Source organism: Tympanuchus pallidicinctus, unplaced genomic scaffold (genome assembly GCF_026119805.1).
Source record: "Tympanuchus pallidicinctus isolate F22 unplaced genomic scaffold, pur_lepc_1.0 scaffold19, whole genome shotgun sequence".
In the NCBI taxonomy this organism is placed as follows: Eukaryota; Metazoa; Chordata; class Aves; order Galliformes; family Phasianidae; genus Tympanuchus; species Tympanuchus pallidicinctus.
In genome coordinates this window covers 913,349-929,258 of record NW_026294710.1, presented here as the reverse complement: position 1 = coordinate 929,258, position 15,910 = coordinate 913,349, and the positions used below count along the sequence as shown (strand labels likewise).

General features: G+C 45.6%; 2 protein-coding genes across 15 annotated transcripts in view; one reads left to right on the top strand and one right to left on the bottom strand.

The window, feature by feature from the left end:
- The window catches only part of NDOR1 (NADPH dependent diflavin oxidoreductase 1), a 235,727-nt gene that overhangs the window by 73,502 nt on the left and 146,315 nt on the right, over nucleotides 1–15,910 (top strand). The window lies entirely within an intron of this gene.
- EXD3 (exonuclease 3'-5' domain containing 3) overlaps nucleotides 1–15,910 on the bottom strand; it is a 243,553-nt gene that overhangs the window by 143,458 nt on the left and 84,185 nt on the right. For 12 of the 14 annotated variants that reach the window (XM_052681286.1, XM_052681279.1, XM_052681287.1 and 9 more), the window contains 4 exons: nucleotides 15,122–15,289; nucleotides 4,845–4,898; nucleotides 4,218–4,357; nucleotides 3,336–3,436 (listed from right to left, as the gene is read on the bottom strand). In XM_052681286.1, the coding sequence (XP_052537246.1) occupies nucleotides 3,336–3,436; nucleotides 4,218–4,357; nucleotides 4,845–4,898; nucleotides 15,122–15,289 (463 nt within the window). Of the gene's footprint in view, nucleotides 1–3,335; nucleotides 3,437–4,217; nucleotides 4,358–4,844; nucleotides 4,899–14,235; nucleotides 14,418–15,121; nucleotides 15,290–15,651; nucleotides 15,858–15,910 lie in introns of those variants that run through there. The other 2 variants (XM_052681290.1, XM_052681291.1) reach the window with 2 other exon arrangements.

Genomic DNA, 15,910 nt, shown 5'->3' with positions numbered 1-15,910 from the left:
AGTGCCATACAGGAACGAGCTGGCATGCACCACGAGGGCTAACAAACCTGGAGGAACGCCAGGGCGCACAGCCACTGCAAAGCAACTGCAAAGGAAAAGAACCACCTCCTGCTCTTAACAAGCAAAAGGTGAAAACGTTTGAAATCTCCCCCAGCCAGGAGCCGGCCCAGCCCCTCCTTCCTCCAGCGCATCTCCTCCGGGCTGTGCCCGCTGCCGGGCGGCCCTCGTCCGCCCCCTGCTGCCCCGGGACACCGCGCCGGGCACGGCGGCACTGCGGGCAGCGCTCCTTGCTGAGACCCGTAAGGCAGCAAAGCTTCAGCTTTCAGGGAACAACCAACCTGCTGATCAAACCAGGAGCGTTTCGCTCGGTTTATGCCAAAAAACCACTTTCCAAAGACATTCAGAGTGCCCGGGCATCGAGGTGCTCAGGCGGCTCACGGTGCTGCTGCAGGACTTTTTCGCCATGCCTTCAATTCCCATCCCTTCTATCACTGCTTTACTGTCACATGAAAGCTGAGCCCGAGAGGTGACGGCTCTGATTCCCTTCCTATCTCACAAATGATGAACTGTCACATCTAAAGCCAACGCTGAGCTGCTGGGGGTAAATTGGCTGTGTAAATATACAGGCAAATAAACAAAACCATTCCAAACTCAGGGTCTGCTCCCCCATCTCAGAGATCTGCTTTGGACTAACAATTGTTTTGCAAATCTAAGTCGACCTCTGAGAGTCTCCAAAGAGCATTAAGCAATTAGGCAGCAATAGCTACAAGGCTCGTTAAAACAGAGCACACTGACCCAGGTGTGAGAAAAGACTCTGTAAAACGCCATTTCCTCAATCACACGCCATTTCTGCCAGACTTCTTCCTTCCCCAATAAAGATAATTATATGGAATCCACACACAGTTTCTGAGGACGCCCCTGGGACTCAGCAGAAAATCTCCCACTTACCATGCCCTGCTTTGTGTTTAGCAGGGATGCTGGGATGCAGTTCAGAAAAAGATGAGGTGGACTAACCTAAGCCGATGGTTTATTTGCTCTGAGGCTCCAGGCCTATTATTTTTATTGGGCCACCTCCTGTCAGGCTCTGAAAGGTAAAACTGGCAGTTCCAAGAGGTGTTTCAAGTCTTAGAGGCTGAACACACCAAAGTTCTGCTTAGGTTCACTGACATTTTCTGAGAGGATAGCGGAGAGCTCTTGGGTAGAGGAAGAATGAAAGTGGATTTGGAACTACAGTAACTGAGTCACGTACAAGCTTGCCTTCTCATACCAAGAAACCCTGTCCTCCAGCCTTTCTCACCAAAAGCCACTTCCCTCTGCTGCTGCTGCTCTCAGCCTCTCTCAGCAAGTGGGAGTCATGAAAGGAGACAGCAAGCAGCCGAAGGCTGCGGCATCGAGCAAGCCCACAATCAGGTTAGGTAACACCAAGTGTGAGTTTCACCTCACTGCTTGCTTTTGATGGAGCTGTTCAGGACAAGAGGAGATCTCAGAAGAAGGTTTTTAGAATCTGTCCATTCTACCAAGTCTGTTTCCTTCTTGCACTCTTTTCTCACAGTTAAGATCTACGTGCACTAAACAAGGGAAAGAGGAGCAGAGAAGAGGAAAGTCACGTTATTCCAGCTGCCACCACTTTCAGTTCAGTTCCAGAAGATCGAAAACAAAATTTCACATGCTTGAAAAATTTCCAAAGTATTTCAAAAGAGACTACGAGGCCCCTGGTTTAGCAAAGTGTCAAGTGCTGCTCTGAATTACATGTGATATTGGACTTGATGATCTCTGGAGGTCCCTTCCAACCCCTACAATTCTGTGATTCTGTGATATGAGGTAAAAAAATGAATATCCACTTTCACATCCACATCTATGAGTGAGAGTCAGCCAACCTTGGCTGTAGCTGGGCCAAGTATGACGTTGTTTCAAAATCAGAAGGACCACAGGCCATCTCACTCAGTAGGTGAGTCAGTTCCCTCTAGCCTGTGGCTCACCCTGCATTGTAGTGTGGGACAAGTCACCCTCTGGAACTGCTGGCAGGAATAATGTCTGTAGGATAGACTCTTGTTCTGCATCTCAGGGAAACTCCTCACCTGTGGATCCACTGTGGAGGTCCAGTTAGAGACTGCCATTACTCATGGCAGTGCAATTCCTGGGACGCTCTCACCAGGCTGACACACTACCAGCCAATAGAGAGCAACGGAGATCAACAGCTCCATATTCTTCTTTCTCCTAATTTTTATTATTATCGTCCTACTACCTCAGGACTTTGCAGGGATTATGGCATTTCACATTTATAGCTGAAGGTATATCTGTGGTGCATCTTTCATAACGAAAGGGCAACAGCTCAATGCCCTTTACAGATCATGAAGGACAATACAGCCTAGTGAATGATTAACCTCACAAAGAAGGAAAAATTACTGAAGACTAGTAAACTCCAAGGAATGTTTTAAATGTTAAATAAATCACCCCCTTGTGCCTCAGATTCCACACCAGAGTGCTAAGCTTAATTGTATTTACTTATCCTCCAGTGAGGGTCTGCAAGGATTATCTTATTAACTTCTAAGCTGCAGGTTGAAAACGTGAAGATTAATATGCAATACAGCGTTGCTGCCAGGCATAATAAGCCCACAGTTTGTGGTTAGAAACCACTTTTCAGTCCAAGAAAAGAGAACTTGTGTAACACGTATCTTGTGGAGATGATGGAAAGCTTTGTAGGGTGAAACCTAACAGTGCACCTAAAGGTTTCCAACGTATGGTCCCAAAGGGTGGCAAAAATCAACAGCGCTCACTAACAACAAAAAGCAGGATGAAGCAGATTTGATTAGACAACTGGTAGTGTAGCAGATCTATTCAGTGATGCAAAGTGCTTTACTTCTCTCAGGAAACTGCAAGTCTTCAAGTTCCCTGCTGCCAACCCTATTTTACAAAAAGAATACAAAGGACTGCAAGGCTTCTGCTTCCAAAGGGTTATCTCTTCACAACTGGTGGACTCATAACTCAAGAAAACAGATCCCGAGATGAGTAATGACTTGCTTCTTACGAGAGCGGAATGGAGTCGTAACTCAAAGCTGGCCATCATGTGTTTATGTAGAGCCATTCTGAGGTCAAGATTTATTTCATATCATGGAAGAAGCAGCCTATTAGTCACAAGCACTTCATTCTCCGACAGCACAAAGTGGTAATTCCCATAACTTACCAGCCTTGTTTTGGAATACCATTAATTAAACTCTGAAACTACCCATGATAAATTACAGCAGAGATTCCTTGCTAAACACGGAAGAAGACAACTGACTTCATCTGTTCTGTGTTACTGAGGTGGCTCCAGAGTATGCTGCAGCATCGCATACCTGGATCTACGTTAAATCGCTCCAGGAGTCTGAAGATCAGCTTGCTCAGCATTTTGCGGTTCAGTTTGTCTGGCTTGTACCTGGACAGACCTTGATATTGTCTGTAAGCAAACAAACAAACAAATTCCGTACTTGTGGAATTGCTTACGGTTTTGCAAACAGCAGATACTTAGCAGTAGAGGTACCAGGGTTTGGTAGGTGTTGGCAAGAACAGACCCCTACCTTTCCTGAGTTATAGGAAAAAGCCAGCAATACAGCCACACAAATTTCCCAGTCAGTGACCGGGAAAGAGAAAGACAGCAATTCCCTCTCATCTTCTCTCAAAACTATGACTGCAACCATTGCATCTGCATTGTGACTTTTATTGTACTGCTGGCTTTGTGACTGACAGGAGCTATTCTAGTGAGAGGCAATTTATAAATTAAAACACACACAACTATTTCACAACAACACGAAGATTAACCACTAGTATCTCTAGTTTTTCTGCCCCTTCATCACAGTGTTATCTTCCTGCCAAACCTGTACAACCGATACTGAAACTCAGCTTTGTCTCCAGCAAAGCACAGCAGTGCGATTAGCACAACCTCCTGGAGGGAGCTTTCATATTTTCATATTGCTGAGATCTGCTGCACACTTCTCATTTTGCACTCCTCTCTCCTGACAGGATGAAGCACCTGTCAATAGGAAAGATATCTCTGCCTTAACAGCAAAGGGTTTGAAACGACTCTGGCACAGATACCAGAATGTCCCCATCCTCAGCTGAAAAGCAGATACATTGCAGTCCGTTATGCTGAGAAAATGATCTCAGGTAGGCAAGCAGAGAACACGCTGTCCTCTGACAGGCAGTCAGCCCAGCTGTTTATAAGTTTCAAATATTTCTACCTTGCCATATCTCTGATATTAAAATCAGGTTCACACCAGGTGTCCAGGATCTGTAAAAGCCTGCACTGGAGCTCAGGATGTTCTCCCACATAATCTTCAACCAGGTTAATTTTGTCTTGAAACAGTAGCGGTGCACACATCTAGGAAAAGAAATTCGAGGTTATTTGTGCTGGATGTTAAGAATTATGCCCTGCCTTTGATCAGAATGGTCAGTGCTGCAGCAAACAGGAGGCGTGGAATAGCTCTAAATCGCCAAACCCTTACTTAACCAACTTGTGCTGTCTAAAAGACAGATGTTGCATTTTCAACACAACTATTAGAGAAAGTGGCAAAGCTTCAAAGCAGTAAAACCAATAAACTTTACCAAAATGATTATTTGCCAAGAACACAGCTAGAATTTTTGATTGTAGTGGCTCTAAGTAGGAAAACAGTCTAGTAAAGGGCCTAACAAAATATACTCTGTCACTCCTCTAGAGGTAAAGGTACTTTAGCCATGGAGCAGTGACTTCTTGCAAACGAGATAAAGCCTCAAGTGAAACACATCACAACTTAGAGGGCTTTGATGGAATTCCTGCTTAGCAAAAGGTGGATCTGAAGACAGAGAAATTTGCAGAGGAAATGACTCACCTTCTCCACATCTTGATCTGACTGTAGTTTTAGCTTAATACTCAGGATGGCTGCCTAGAAAATAATTAAAAAAACGTGTATTTAGGAAAAGAATAACACAGTGGGTAAACAGGCACTATTTCACACTGAAGTATATATGCTATTACAGAAAGTGTCTGTCAGATAATTACTTCTGTTAGGTTTTCAAGTACAAACATCTGTCCACGTACAGTCCACTTCAAAATGTACCAAAGCACCCGTGGCAACAATGCATGCTGTGAGCAGTGTAAAACCAAAGATCAGGCTGTCTGGCAGAAAGAGGGAGAAAGCAAAGTGCTTGGAGAAGCCTAGCCAAGGAGGATATTTTGTAACAATATCCAATATCAAACAATTATTCTATAATATCAAAAAACTTGATCCGCCATAACTTCCTAAGTCCAATCTTAGAGGCACAGAATCACAGAATGCCTTGGGTTGGAGGGGACCCCAAGGATCATCAAGTTCCAGCCCTTCTGCCATGCAGGGCTACCAGCCTCTAGATCTAGGCTGCATCCAACCTGGCCTTGAACGCTTCCAGGGATGGAGCATCCACAGCCTCTCTGGGCAGCTGTTCCAGCACCGCACCGCTCTCTCTGTGAAGAAATTCCCTATTTTCCAAGCTGGTTGTAAATGTACATGTTTGATGGTGCTGCACCTCTGAGCCTCCTGCAGCATGCTTTACACTAAGCAGCAGCCACAGGAAAAGAGTCTTTTATCAGCAGAGGTCACAAATGCCAATTTATTCAGATGAGGATAAAAACAGTAAGGTGGGACTTACAGACCAAGCTATGCTCTTAGACGGGTTTCTATTCTGTCATTCATTTTGCTTTGAGAGAAAGAGATAATGAATATTATGGATTCCTTTTTTCATGGATGGCCTTCTTGATCTGCTACTTGTTAGAATACATAAACAAAGGTATAACAGTAGAAGTGCAAATGCAAACCTCACATTTACACCTCACTTTCACAAAACATGTACAGAAAAATTTAACAAGAAAAACTACCGGAGTGGAGTAGGAACACACCTTTATACCTTTTTCTGGGACCTCTCCTACCATTCAAGTGACACCTCGTGTAATCGCTGGATTCACAAGTCCTGCAGACTCAGCCCAGCACTGCAGAGCCAGCACTGCTCACAACAAAGCTGTGGGTTGCATTTCCTCCAGGGAAATCCACGTGTTCCACATCCCCTGCACTGAGGACTGTGTACAAAAGCAAATAAACAACACATACCACCTGAGTTGGTCTGTCTGACTGGCCAGAACCACAGAGATGCCCCACTGTCAGTGGGAAAACATTTTTCTATTTTTTTTAAGCAAACAAACACTGCATCACTGACTGCCCAGGATTGATATCCAAAAAAGAAATCAACCAAAGAACTTTAGGAATTAACATTAATACAGTGACTGTATGCTACAAATCAGGTACTGAACAGAAAGTCACATTACAGCATCCCAGCCCACATAACTGCAACAAATTCTCAACTCTTTGAAAGGGTTGATAACTGCAGGACAAGGGGAAATGGTTCGAAGTTGTGGGAGGGAAGATTGAGGTTGATGTCAGGGGGAAGTTCTTTGCTATGAGAGTGGTGAGGAGCTGGAACAGCTGCCCAGAGAGGCTGTGATGCCCCGTCCATCCCTGGAGGTGTTCAAGGCCAGGTTGGATGGGGCCCTGGGCAGCCTGGGCTGCTGTGAAATGTGGAGGTTGGTGGCCCTGTGTGTGGCAGGGGGTTGGAAATTCATGATGGTTGAGGTCCCTTCCAACCCCGGCCATTCTGTGAAATTCTCACTCCAGATCTGATAACTAAAATCCCACCCCAGTTTAGGGCCTAAACTGCTCTGCTTCATCATGTGCATAAGTCTCTTTTCTTTGAAATTACCAGACTGATATCACAAAGTGCAAGCACAGAGATCGTTCTCAGGTTGTATACAGGCTGAGCATTGCTACGTCTGCTTTGGATGCACAGAAGAGCTTTGTGTCTCCAAAACCCCTTCCCCTCCCTTCCCCTCCCTTCCCCTCCCTTCCCCTCCCTTCCCTTCCCCTCCCTTCCCTTCCCTTCCCTTCCCTTCCCTTCCCCTCCCTTCCCTTCCCTTCCCTTCCCTTCCCTTCCCTTCCCTTCCCTTCCCTTCCCTTCCCTTCCCTTCCCTTCCCTTCCCTTCCCTTCCCTTCCCTTCCCTTCCCTTCCCTTCCCTTCCCTTCCCTTCCCTTCCCTTCCCTTCCCTTCCCTTCCCTTCCCTTCCCTTCCCTTCCCTTCCCTTCCCTTCCCTTCCCTTCTATCTCCACTAGCTGAATAACAAAAAAAGGAGACCTGAACCTCTAAAAGTCTCCTTTCACCATTTGTTATGAAACAAGTAATCTGTGAGCCTCAGCATGCAAGCGTGCAGTGGTTTCCACAATAGCTTTTTAATGCTGACACGCACGTTCACATTAACCTAATTGCAGAACCGTTATCTAACTGGAGTGGTGTTACCTGCACCTCCACTATGAGTACAGGTGCCCTAATGAGGTCAGCACGCACTGTGTTAGCATGGCTTCACCTCTTTCATGCAGGGCACAGTGATGACACTCAGCCAACATGGGAGACGCCAATCTTCAAACGCTGCTGCAGCACAGCCTGCTCCTGGCACTCAGAGGACACTCACCCACCTGGGGCAGTTCCACGCCTCAGCCCTGCACACTGCTGTGCTGGATGGGGACGTGCAGCCCAGGCCTTAGGAACAAGCAGCTGGGCTGCGGGGTGCACTGACATGGGCTGGCTGGCTGAATAGGGAGGAAAACTTAGATAAAATCAGTGTGTTTACAATGGGAATAATAAGAGAAGAGATATGAGTAGCTGTAATAAAGATGAAAGTGCTTGGCAGCTGTGCCTGTGGTCTCAACTTTAGGCTATTTTAAGATTCTGTTTTGTTATTATCGTGTTTTGAATCGTTTCACTCCACAAACAAGTTTTGTGTAAAACGACCCTATTTTTAACAGTCTGTTTAGAGATGATAAGATCTCCAGAAAAGCTCACACCTCACTCGCAGATTCATTTTGTAGTTAGAAAACAAACACATTAATGAGGCAGACAGCATGCTGCAACTGAAATGGTGAGAATCCCCCTCCCCATCCAAGAACCAAGTGTTTCCCCATATGTGGCACCCGGCAAGCTGTGTGAGCAGACCAGCCGCAGGGCTGGAAGCTAACAGTCATGTCTGTCTGCCTACAGATCCCCAGAGTCGGGTTGGATCTGCAAGGCAACGGAAATCCTAAGCAGCAGATGTCTTCCCCAAATCACCAGCTGAGTAACAAGAGCAAAAAGACAACTTCTGCATGGGAACACCAGAAAGCTCTGCTGAATTCTAGTATGCTACAACTTATCATAGACTCACAGAATCCTAGAATGGCCTGTGTTGCAAAGGAGCACAGCGCTCATCCAGTCCCAACCCCCTGCTGTGTGCAGGTCACCAACCAGCAGCCCAGGCTGCCCAGAGCCACATCCAGCCTGGCCTTGAATGCCTGCAGGGATGGGGCATCCACAGCCTCCTTGGGCAACCTGTGCCAGTGCCTCACCACCCTCTGGGGGAAAAACTTCCTCCTAACATCCAACCTAAACCTCCCCTGTCTCAGTGTAAGACCATTCCCCTTGTCCTATCACCATCCACCTCGTAAACAGTTGTAAAGCGTCTGACCTGCACTAAAACCCCAACTGCCCCAGCACTGCATCCCACTCTTGCCATTTGTTCCCAAGCATACAGGAAATGAGATGAAGCCACTGCTTAGTACAGGACAAAAAGGTGATGAAGCATAATCTGACTCAGATCTCATCTGAGTTTTTGAGACTTCTGATTGTTTTCAAGGAGCTTTGGGTCATTCTTTAAATAAGGATGGAGAAAGCAAAAATCCTGTTTTGAAAATTAGTTGCTGTTTTGCTTACTGAAGGTGAGCACTTCAAAATACAGCGGAGAAGGGCTGGATGAAGATGGAGAAGAATTTGAAGAATTTGAATACTGCTTTAATTTTTATCTAGAAAGTGTGGAGGTGCAATAGACCACAGCATGGGGGGAAGGGACACTGATTTGATGCATTCAGGCCAAGCACGAGGCGCTGCTGCTGCACAACCTCCACTCTTCGAGTCATGCGACTGCAAGAACAAGATCATGAGAAAATGGTGACAGTTTCTAAGTGAACACACACACATCAATACCTGATCCTCTCCGCTTGTTTTGAATGCGTTTGGCTCTGTCTCATCTAAAAATGACTGTTCTTTCCACATACAGTACGAAGCGCAGGAAGCCACACAAGATCTTATCTGCAAGGCTATGCGCACTTGGGTGGTGTCTATGCTGACAATTTAGGCAATTTTCCCACGGTGGGGTTAGCATCAGAGGAATAACCTCTTGCTAGTAACACTGCTTGGAGTGATGATGAAGGACAGACACAAACAGTTTGTGATGACTGCTGCATTACTTGGTCCTGTTGTAAGCAAGTTGAGACAACACAAAGGTAAATATGCCTGTGCTTCACTTACTGAAGTGTTTCTGAACAAATAGTGAAGGAATTTCTGACAAGCCATCGAACAAACCAAAGAACAGACTGAGATTTGCAGAGGAGGACTCAGCGCCAGCTCTAGGAAGAATCACGGTGATCAAAGCAGAGATACATACAACGGTAGAAATAACTGAGTAAAAGGCACACACTTATTAATCATTGGGAACATCTGTTTTGTGTTTTCACAATCGCTCTTTTCAAACTTGTGGCTAATCAGCTCTGCACAAACTCTCAGAAAGCATTGCTGCACAGTGCATGACATCAAGTTATATGTTTAATTACTTCCTGCTAAAAGAGTATACGATATACACAGCTGTCCATACGAAGATCTTCAGAAACACGAAAAGCATGAGATTTACCAGGTCCACTCTCAAGAGAGCATGGCCACGTTTTATAAAGGGTGAGACAGTCAAAAGCAAGCAGTGATGGGTTAGTCATAGACAAAGAATTTGAGGTAGAGAGGCAGAAGTCGAGGTTGGAATACAGGTGTATACAGGTAAAGGGAGGAGGGAACTGAAACAAACACTGATTTCCTCAGGTCACTCAAAGCATTTTTAACCTTGGTTTAACTGCTCAGTGCACACTTACAACTCAGTGAACCTCTCCCACTGCTCAGGTTTCCTGTGCTCACAGGCCGCTCACCTTCACCAGGTTCTCCAGACCCAGACTCTCTGCGTTTAGATCTTCTGCACTTTCACACCTTTTCTCAGAAGCCCTCTCTTTGCTTGCCAAGATCCCAGTGTCACAGCAAAGGCAGCACAGTGTCATCTGAATTATTACTTCTCACCAACATACAAGCTCCTTCCCAAGCACCTCAGCAGAAGATGCTGCAGTGTTTGGAACAGGCCTGGAGCAGAGCGTGGCTCTGCATCTTGCAGGTAATGTGCCACAACAGTAGGTTGACAGGAAGAAAAGATTGAGACCAGCTCTATCATCTTTACAGGAGAAATACCTCCTGTTACATTTTCCTTGGTTTCCTCACCATACTGTTTAATTTAAAAGAAACAAGAAGATCAAGTGTGTACATTTTATATCCTAAAGTGCACAGAAATACCACATGAAATGAACAATTAAGGTGGGGAACTGGAGAACAAAGCAATATCAGAGACATTTTCACAGACCTGAGAATAGCTCAAAAAGTTCAGAGTGAAGAAATCCAAAATCTGAACATCCATTAAGGTGTCCAATGAATTTTAACACTGACTTATACTGCTAGATTTACACACATACACAGTGTATACTCCAGCACCACTACGACGAGGACTACAAGGACACCATCTCTGAAACAGTGTTCAAAACATCCCTGCAGACAAGCACTTAAGGACACGCTGCTGATTGAATTATGCTTGTCCAGACTTAGCATATTTGTATTCCTTCAAGTTCAGCTGATCTTTGGTCAAATTCTCTTCCTGCTGAACTATCAAACAACTTGTGTATTACAGTGTGCTGCTGACAGAAACTTTGTATTTTGCGCCTGTGAAGCCTTTTCAGCAGCTATTCTAACTTCTTTTACAACACATTGTAATGACTGAATTTCAATAGGGTAACCCACACTATTCTAACTGAAATAGCAAATATTAAAGGATCTTAATGTATAGAATCAACCTCCCCTTTCTGTATAAACTAACAGACAAAGCATCCGTAGAAAAATACACTCAGCTTTAGAAAACAGAGAAATCCGAACAGACAACAGCAATTTGCTGAAAAGCAAATAGTGCCCACTGCACTGACAGCTCCGACCTGCGTTCCTGTTTAAGAGACCAACGGACGGCGGGGCGAAGAAGCACGGCCAGGCACGGCGGGGCAGTCGGACTGGGAGCTCTCGGGCCCAGGAATATTTCTGCTTGTCAGAGGCTAAAAAGATTATTTATTGTTTCCTTCCTAAACCCAGCTCCGCTGCCACCTGTTCAGAATTTACTATAAAGCTGTTAAACAAGATGAGAACTTTGATGCTGACTGTGAAAACAAGTTTCACTGTATCTGACCCGAGCAGCACTTACTACTGATCCAGAAGCAAAGGAATTTGATTTTTTTTTTTAAGCACAGCTATCTTTTTACCTTTATAAGCTGTTTAAAAAAATGTAAATAAAATAACTCTGCGGACAATAGAGGGCATTCATTCCACAGAAAGACAGCCGCCACCCTTAGACATGAAATATCGCAGCACATTAAGTCATGAGACCCCGCTAATCAAAGCTGACAGGGCCCTGAATGTGATTTCTGCTGAGACTTAGCGATATCATGGGGCACTGAAGCATGCACAGCCTGCCAGACTGCCCCTGTTCATGTGACAATGGCTTTTATTCCCGAAAGGGGCCTGCGAGTGACAAGAGTCTCCTTTGTCTTTAGCCTCCCGCATTCGCAGTGCAAGAGAGGTTCATTCAACCAGCCCCAGACACTCTTTGAAAGGCTGAAGTGTAACATAAGATGATCATGAAACACTAGCTTGCCTTCTGCCTACCCCTCATTCTTCTCAAGCACAGCCTGGCCTATTCAGGGCCTCTTACAGACTCGCTCGCACTGCATTACCCCCGGTCTGCTGAATCCCCGCATTGTCCCGGCCCCACCAGCAGCCATCGGCCTTCCCACAAAGCCGTCCACCGGCACCGGGGCCACGCGCCCGAGGAGCTGCCGATGAAAGGCTGCGGTGCCGCCAGCCGCCCGGTCCTGCCTGATGTGCAGTGCCTCCTGGGCATCCCATCCCATGGGCACACGGTGCCTCCTGGGCATCCCATCCCATGGGCACACGGTGCCTCCTGGGCATCCCATCCCATGGGCACACGGTGCCTCCTGGGCATCCCATCCCATGGGCACACGGTGCCTCCTGGGCATCCCATCCCATGGACACACAGCGCCTCATGGGCGCCCCATCCCATGGACACACGGTGCCTCCTGGGCGCCCCATCCCATGGGCACACGGTGCCTCCTGGGCGCCCCATCCCATGGGCACACGGTGCCTCATGGCCGTCCAGGTCCCAGGGACACAGGGTGCCTCAAAGCAGGCCCAGGAGGGTTTGCAGCTGGAGACATCTCAGCCGGAGCCACCAGGGAGGGATGTCACAACCCATCCATCCAGATCTTCCTCTAAAAGAGGAGTTTCAATCTTCTACAGGCCATGAGGAGCGAGCTTGGAAACCCTCTTCCCTGCTCTTCCCCACAGGTAGCCATGCAAGGCCTCAGACTGTCTTCCTCCAGCAGCTGCAAACCTCATTCACAAAAGAATGGATAAAAACCCCAAATGTGCCAGACGACTCCAAAGCACACTTTTATGTCCGTTTTTTTACTTCAGCTATCACTTATCAGCTGGCTCTTGGAGTCACGGGAGCAATAGTGCCATCCACTGGCGGCTCACCTGATCCTGCATTTCCATCAGGTGCCTCCCAACTACAGCTGCTGTTCTGCACTGCTACACTGGAATAAATGTTTCCTCACCTGCACCACCTCCCAACAAATGTACCGTCTCTTCTCATGGCTGATGATTTTTCTTCCTGTTATGAACCACACAATAGCTGCACCTTGAAAGGTCAGGGCCTACTGCTACAGCAGGCTGCTCCAAGGAGCTGCTCATCTCAACTGCAAAACTTCAGGCTGGTGTATTCAACAAATTGGTTCAGCTTCTGACCCGATCTGCTACTAATAGGAAACAGTGCAGGGAGGTTCGGATGTGCTTCAGATCCAAATAACTGCCGTGTCATCCCCAGCAGTCTCTGGGGTCTCATTTTCTAAAGAGGTTCTTCACCTTAAATCTCTGTGAAGGAAAGGAACCTCAACCAGCAGAGCAAAGCTGCGGACCTCTAAGAGTGCACACAGAGAACAAAATGCATCAGAACAGGTAAACGGAATTATGTGATCTAGAATAAAAGTCTGGTGCCTTATTGTAGAACAGCAAGTGGGCCTGAAAATAAATAATGAAAGTAAGGATTTATAAGAACATCTGTCCTTTCAGGTGAGACACACAATTGCCAGAAAACTTGCATTTGAATCTGCTTTACTATCCCATGTGAAAGATGGGGAAGCACAGGATGAAAACACAAGACACAGCCTGCCATAGGTGTTCAGAGCTAGGTTCTTTCAGCACAGCTGCTGTGAAAGCTGCTTACTGAGAGGGGACCTGATCCAGGTCTACAAATATCTGAGGTGTGGGGGGCAGAATGGCGAGGCCGGACTCTTTTCAGTGGTGAGTGGAGACAGGACGAGGGGAAACGGCCGGAAACTGCAGCATAGGAAGTTCTGCACCAATGTGCGAAGGAACTTCTGTGCAGTGAGGTGACAGAGCACTGGAACAGGCTGCAAGGAGGTGGTGGAGTCTCCTTCTCTGGAGATGTTCAAGACCTGCCTGGATGCCGACCTGTGCGACCTGCTGTAGGGAACCTGCTTTGGCAGGGGGTTGGACTCCATGAGCTCTGGAGGTCCCTTCCAACCCCTACAATTCTGTGATTCTGTGAAATTAGGTACAATCAATCTCCAAGGAGAACAAAAGATTTCCTGTTATTCTTGAAGATAATTCTATTCATCCTTCTGGCAGTAAAACAGAACTAGAAGAAAGTTATGGCTGAGAATAATCACCAGTTGAGGTTTCCTGTTCTTCACACTTGGAATAACTAGCAAGTAAGCTTCTCTGAGGAAGAAAGAACAGAACAAATAATTCCACCAAAAAAAACAGAGCTTTCCAAAAAACTGATCTAAAAAGATTTGCAATTCTAAAAGAAAACAATAGCTATCTTTGAAGTCACAAGTTTAAAAATCACACTCAAATATACTCAAATAATACGCTCTTGTTAAGATTTTCAAACACTCGTGTTCAAAGAGTTACTGAACAAAAGAGTAAGCTTCAAGTAACTACCTGCAGACCTGTAATCAAATATGAAATAGCCTTCTTTCTGTATTCACAAAACCAGCAAGGATGGAATTCCATGATCACAAGGGAGTTAGGCTTTACTGAAGAACAGGGCATAAAAATGCTCTTTCACTTTTCTATTCTATGCAAGATCAGGATGCTTTACACAGTCAAAGCAAACAACTTCCCTGTGAAAAGAAACGAACTTATACTTTTTTGTCAAAAAAAAAGAAAAAGAAATCATGAACAGTACTGCATTTTGCCCCTGAAAACACTCCAAGGATATCAAGACATCACTGTGATACCAGAGATGCAGCAAGAACTCAAAAATACAAGGTAAAACACATCAAATTCTGGTTTTTCTGAACTCCTGCCAGTCACTCAAATGAAAATACAGGAGCAATAACACACACTTAGAAGATATTATTAACACTCGGAATCTCCTCAAGCTCAGAGCCCTTTGGCTCGGGCAGTCAGGGAGCACAGGCTGTCCACCCCCTTGTAGCTGCAAGCAGACAGGAGATAGCATAGCAGATCTATGACCAGCTACTAAAATCCCTTCTTCTCCTGCCAAGGACAAGAAAAACAAAAAAGAATACAATCATCCTCTTAAATTCTCCAAATTAGACCCTATTAACCCCTTGCTTTCAAAGGTCAGAAAAGCTCCAGGAGAAAGACTCCCGGTCATTCTGTACTCAGCTATTATAAAAACTAAGGTTGAGCACAGTCTGCTCATGTACACGAGAAGACCATGCTAAGCTGCACCATTCACAGCGTGCAGCTGCTGTGATGAAATGGAATTCACATTGAAATGCATCCAAAAAAAAGACACAGACCTTAACAGAGCACCAGAGAGCTGGGAAGGTGAATTTATTTGAAAGACATGACCCACCTCTTTGTAATCGCCCCTGTGATAAAGATGACTGACGTGTCCAAGCAAATAGTTCCGGTCTGCTGTATGGAGCTGGTAAATGCTAATCAGAGGGTCAAGAAGATTAGCTGGGCACTGGTCTAGTATTCTGAATACACGGGCCTGCAGCTTCTTCAGCTTCATGCCAGACTGTTAAAAAAAAAATCAGACACAGATTTAGTAAAGATGGCTACAGTTCAATGGCACTTAAAAATTCAGCTTGTTTAAACAGGGGAAGAAGCCAATTCCTTGGGAAGGGATTCTCCAATTTCCCCATGGAGTCTGCAAACAGAAATCAGAACAAGATGATATGCAGTTTTTTTCACAGCATCCAATTTAAAAACATTAAATGTTTGCAGGGTAATTCTGCAAGAATTGCAAAAGCAAAGCATGAAACTGGAAAAATGCTCTCTTTTTCTAACACAGCTATTTTTTTCTAACACAGCTATTCTAACACTCCATTCCCAGCAGAAAATCTTTCACACAGCAATGCCTCTCAAGGGAAATCTCACCTATCAGGCATAGGAATTCAATCTGGGTGCAAGAAGGGCAGGAAAAGCAGAAGCACTGCAGCAAGACGCACAGACACAAGCATTAACCCTTGTGGTCTTATACGACCATTCTCTTATGACACAGGATTTTCAGTGCCAGTAGCACTTCTCTGCATTTTGCAATACTGGAATGGCAATTCTCTCAGAGAATCTAAACAGAGATGAAAGTCTAAAAAGAGCCATTCGGAAAAATAAGGAGTCAAACAAAACAGATATGAAA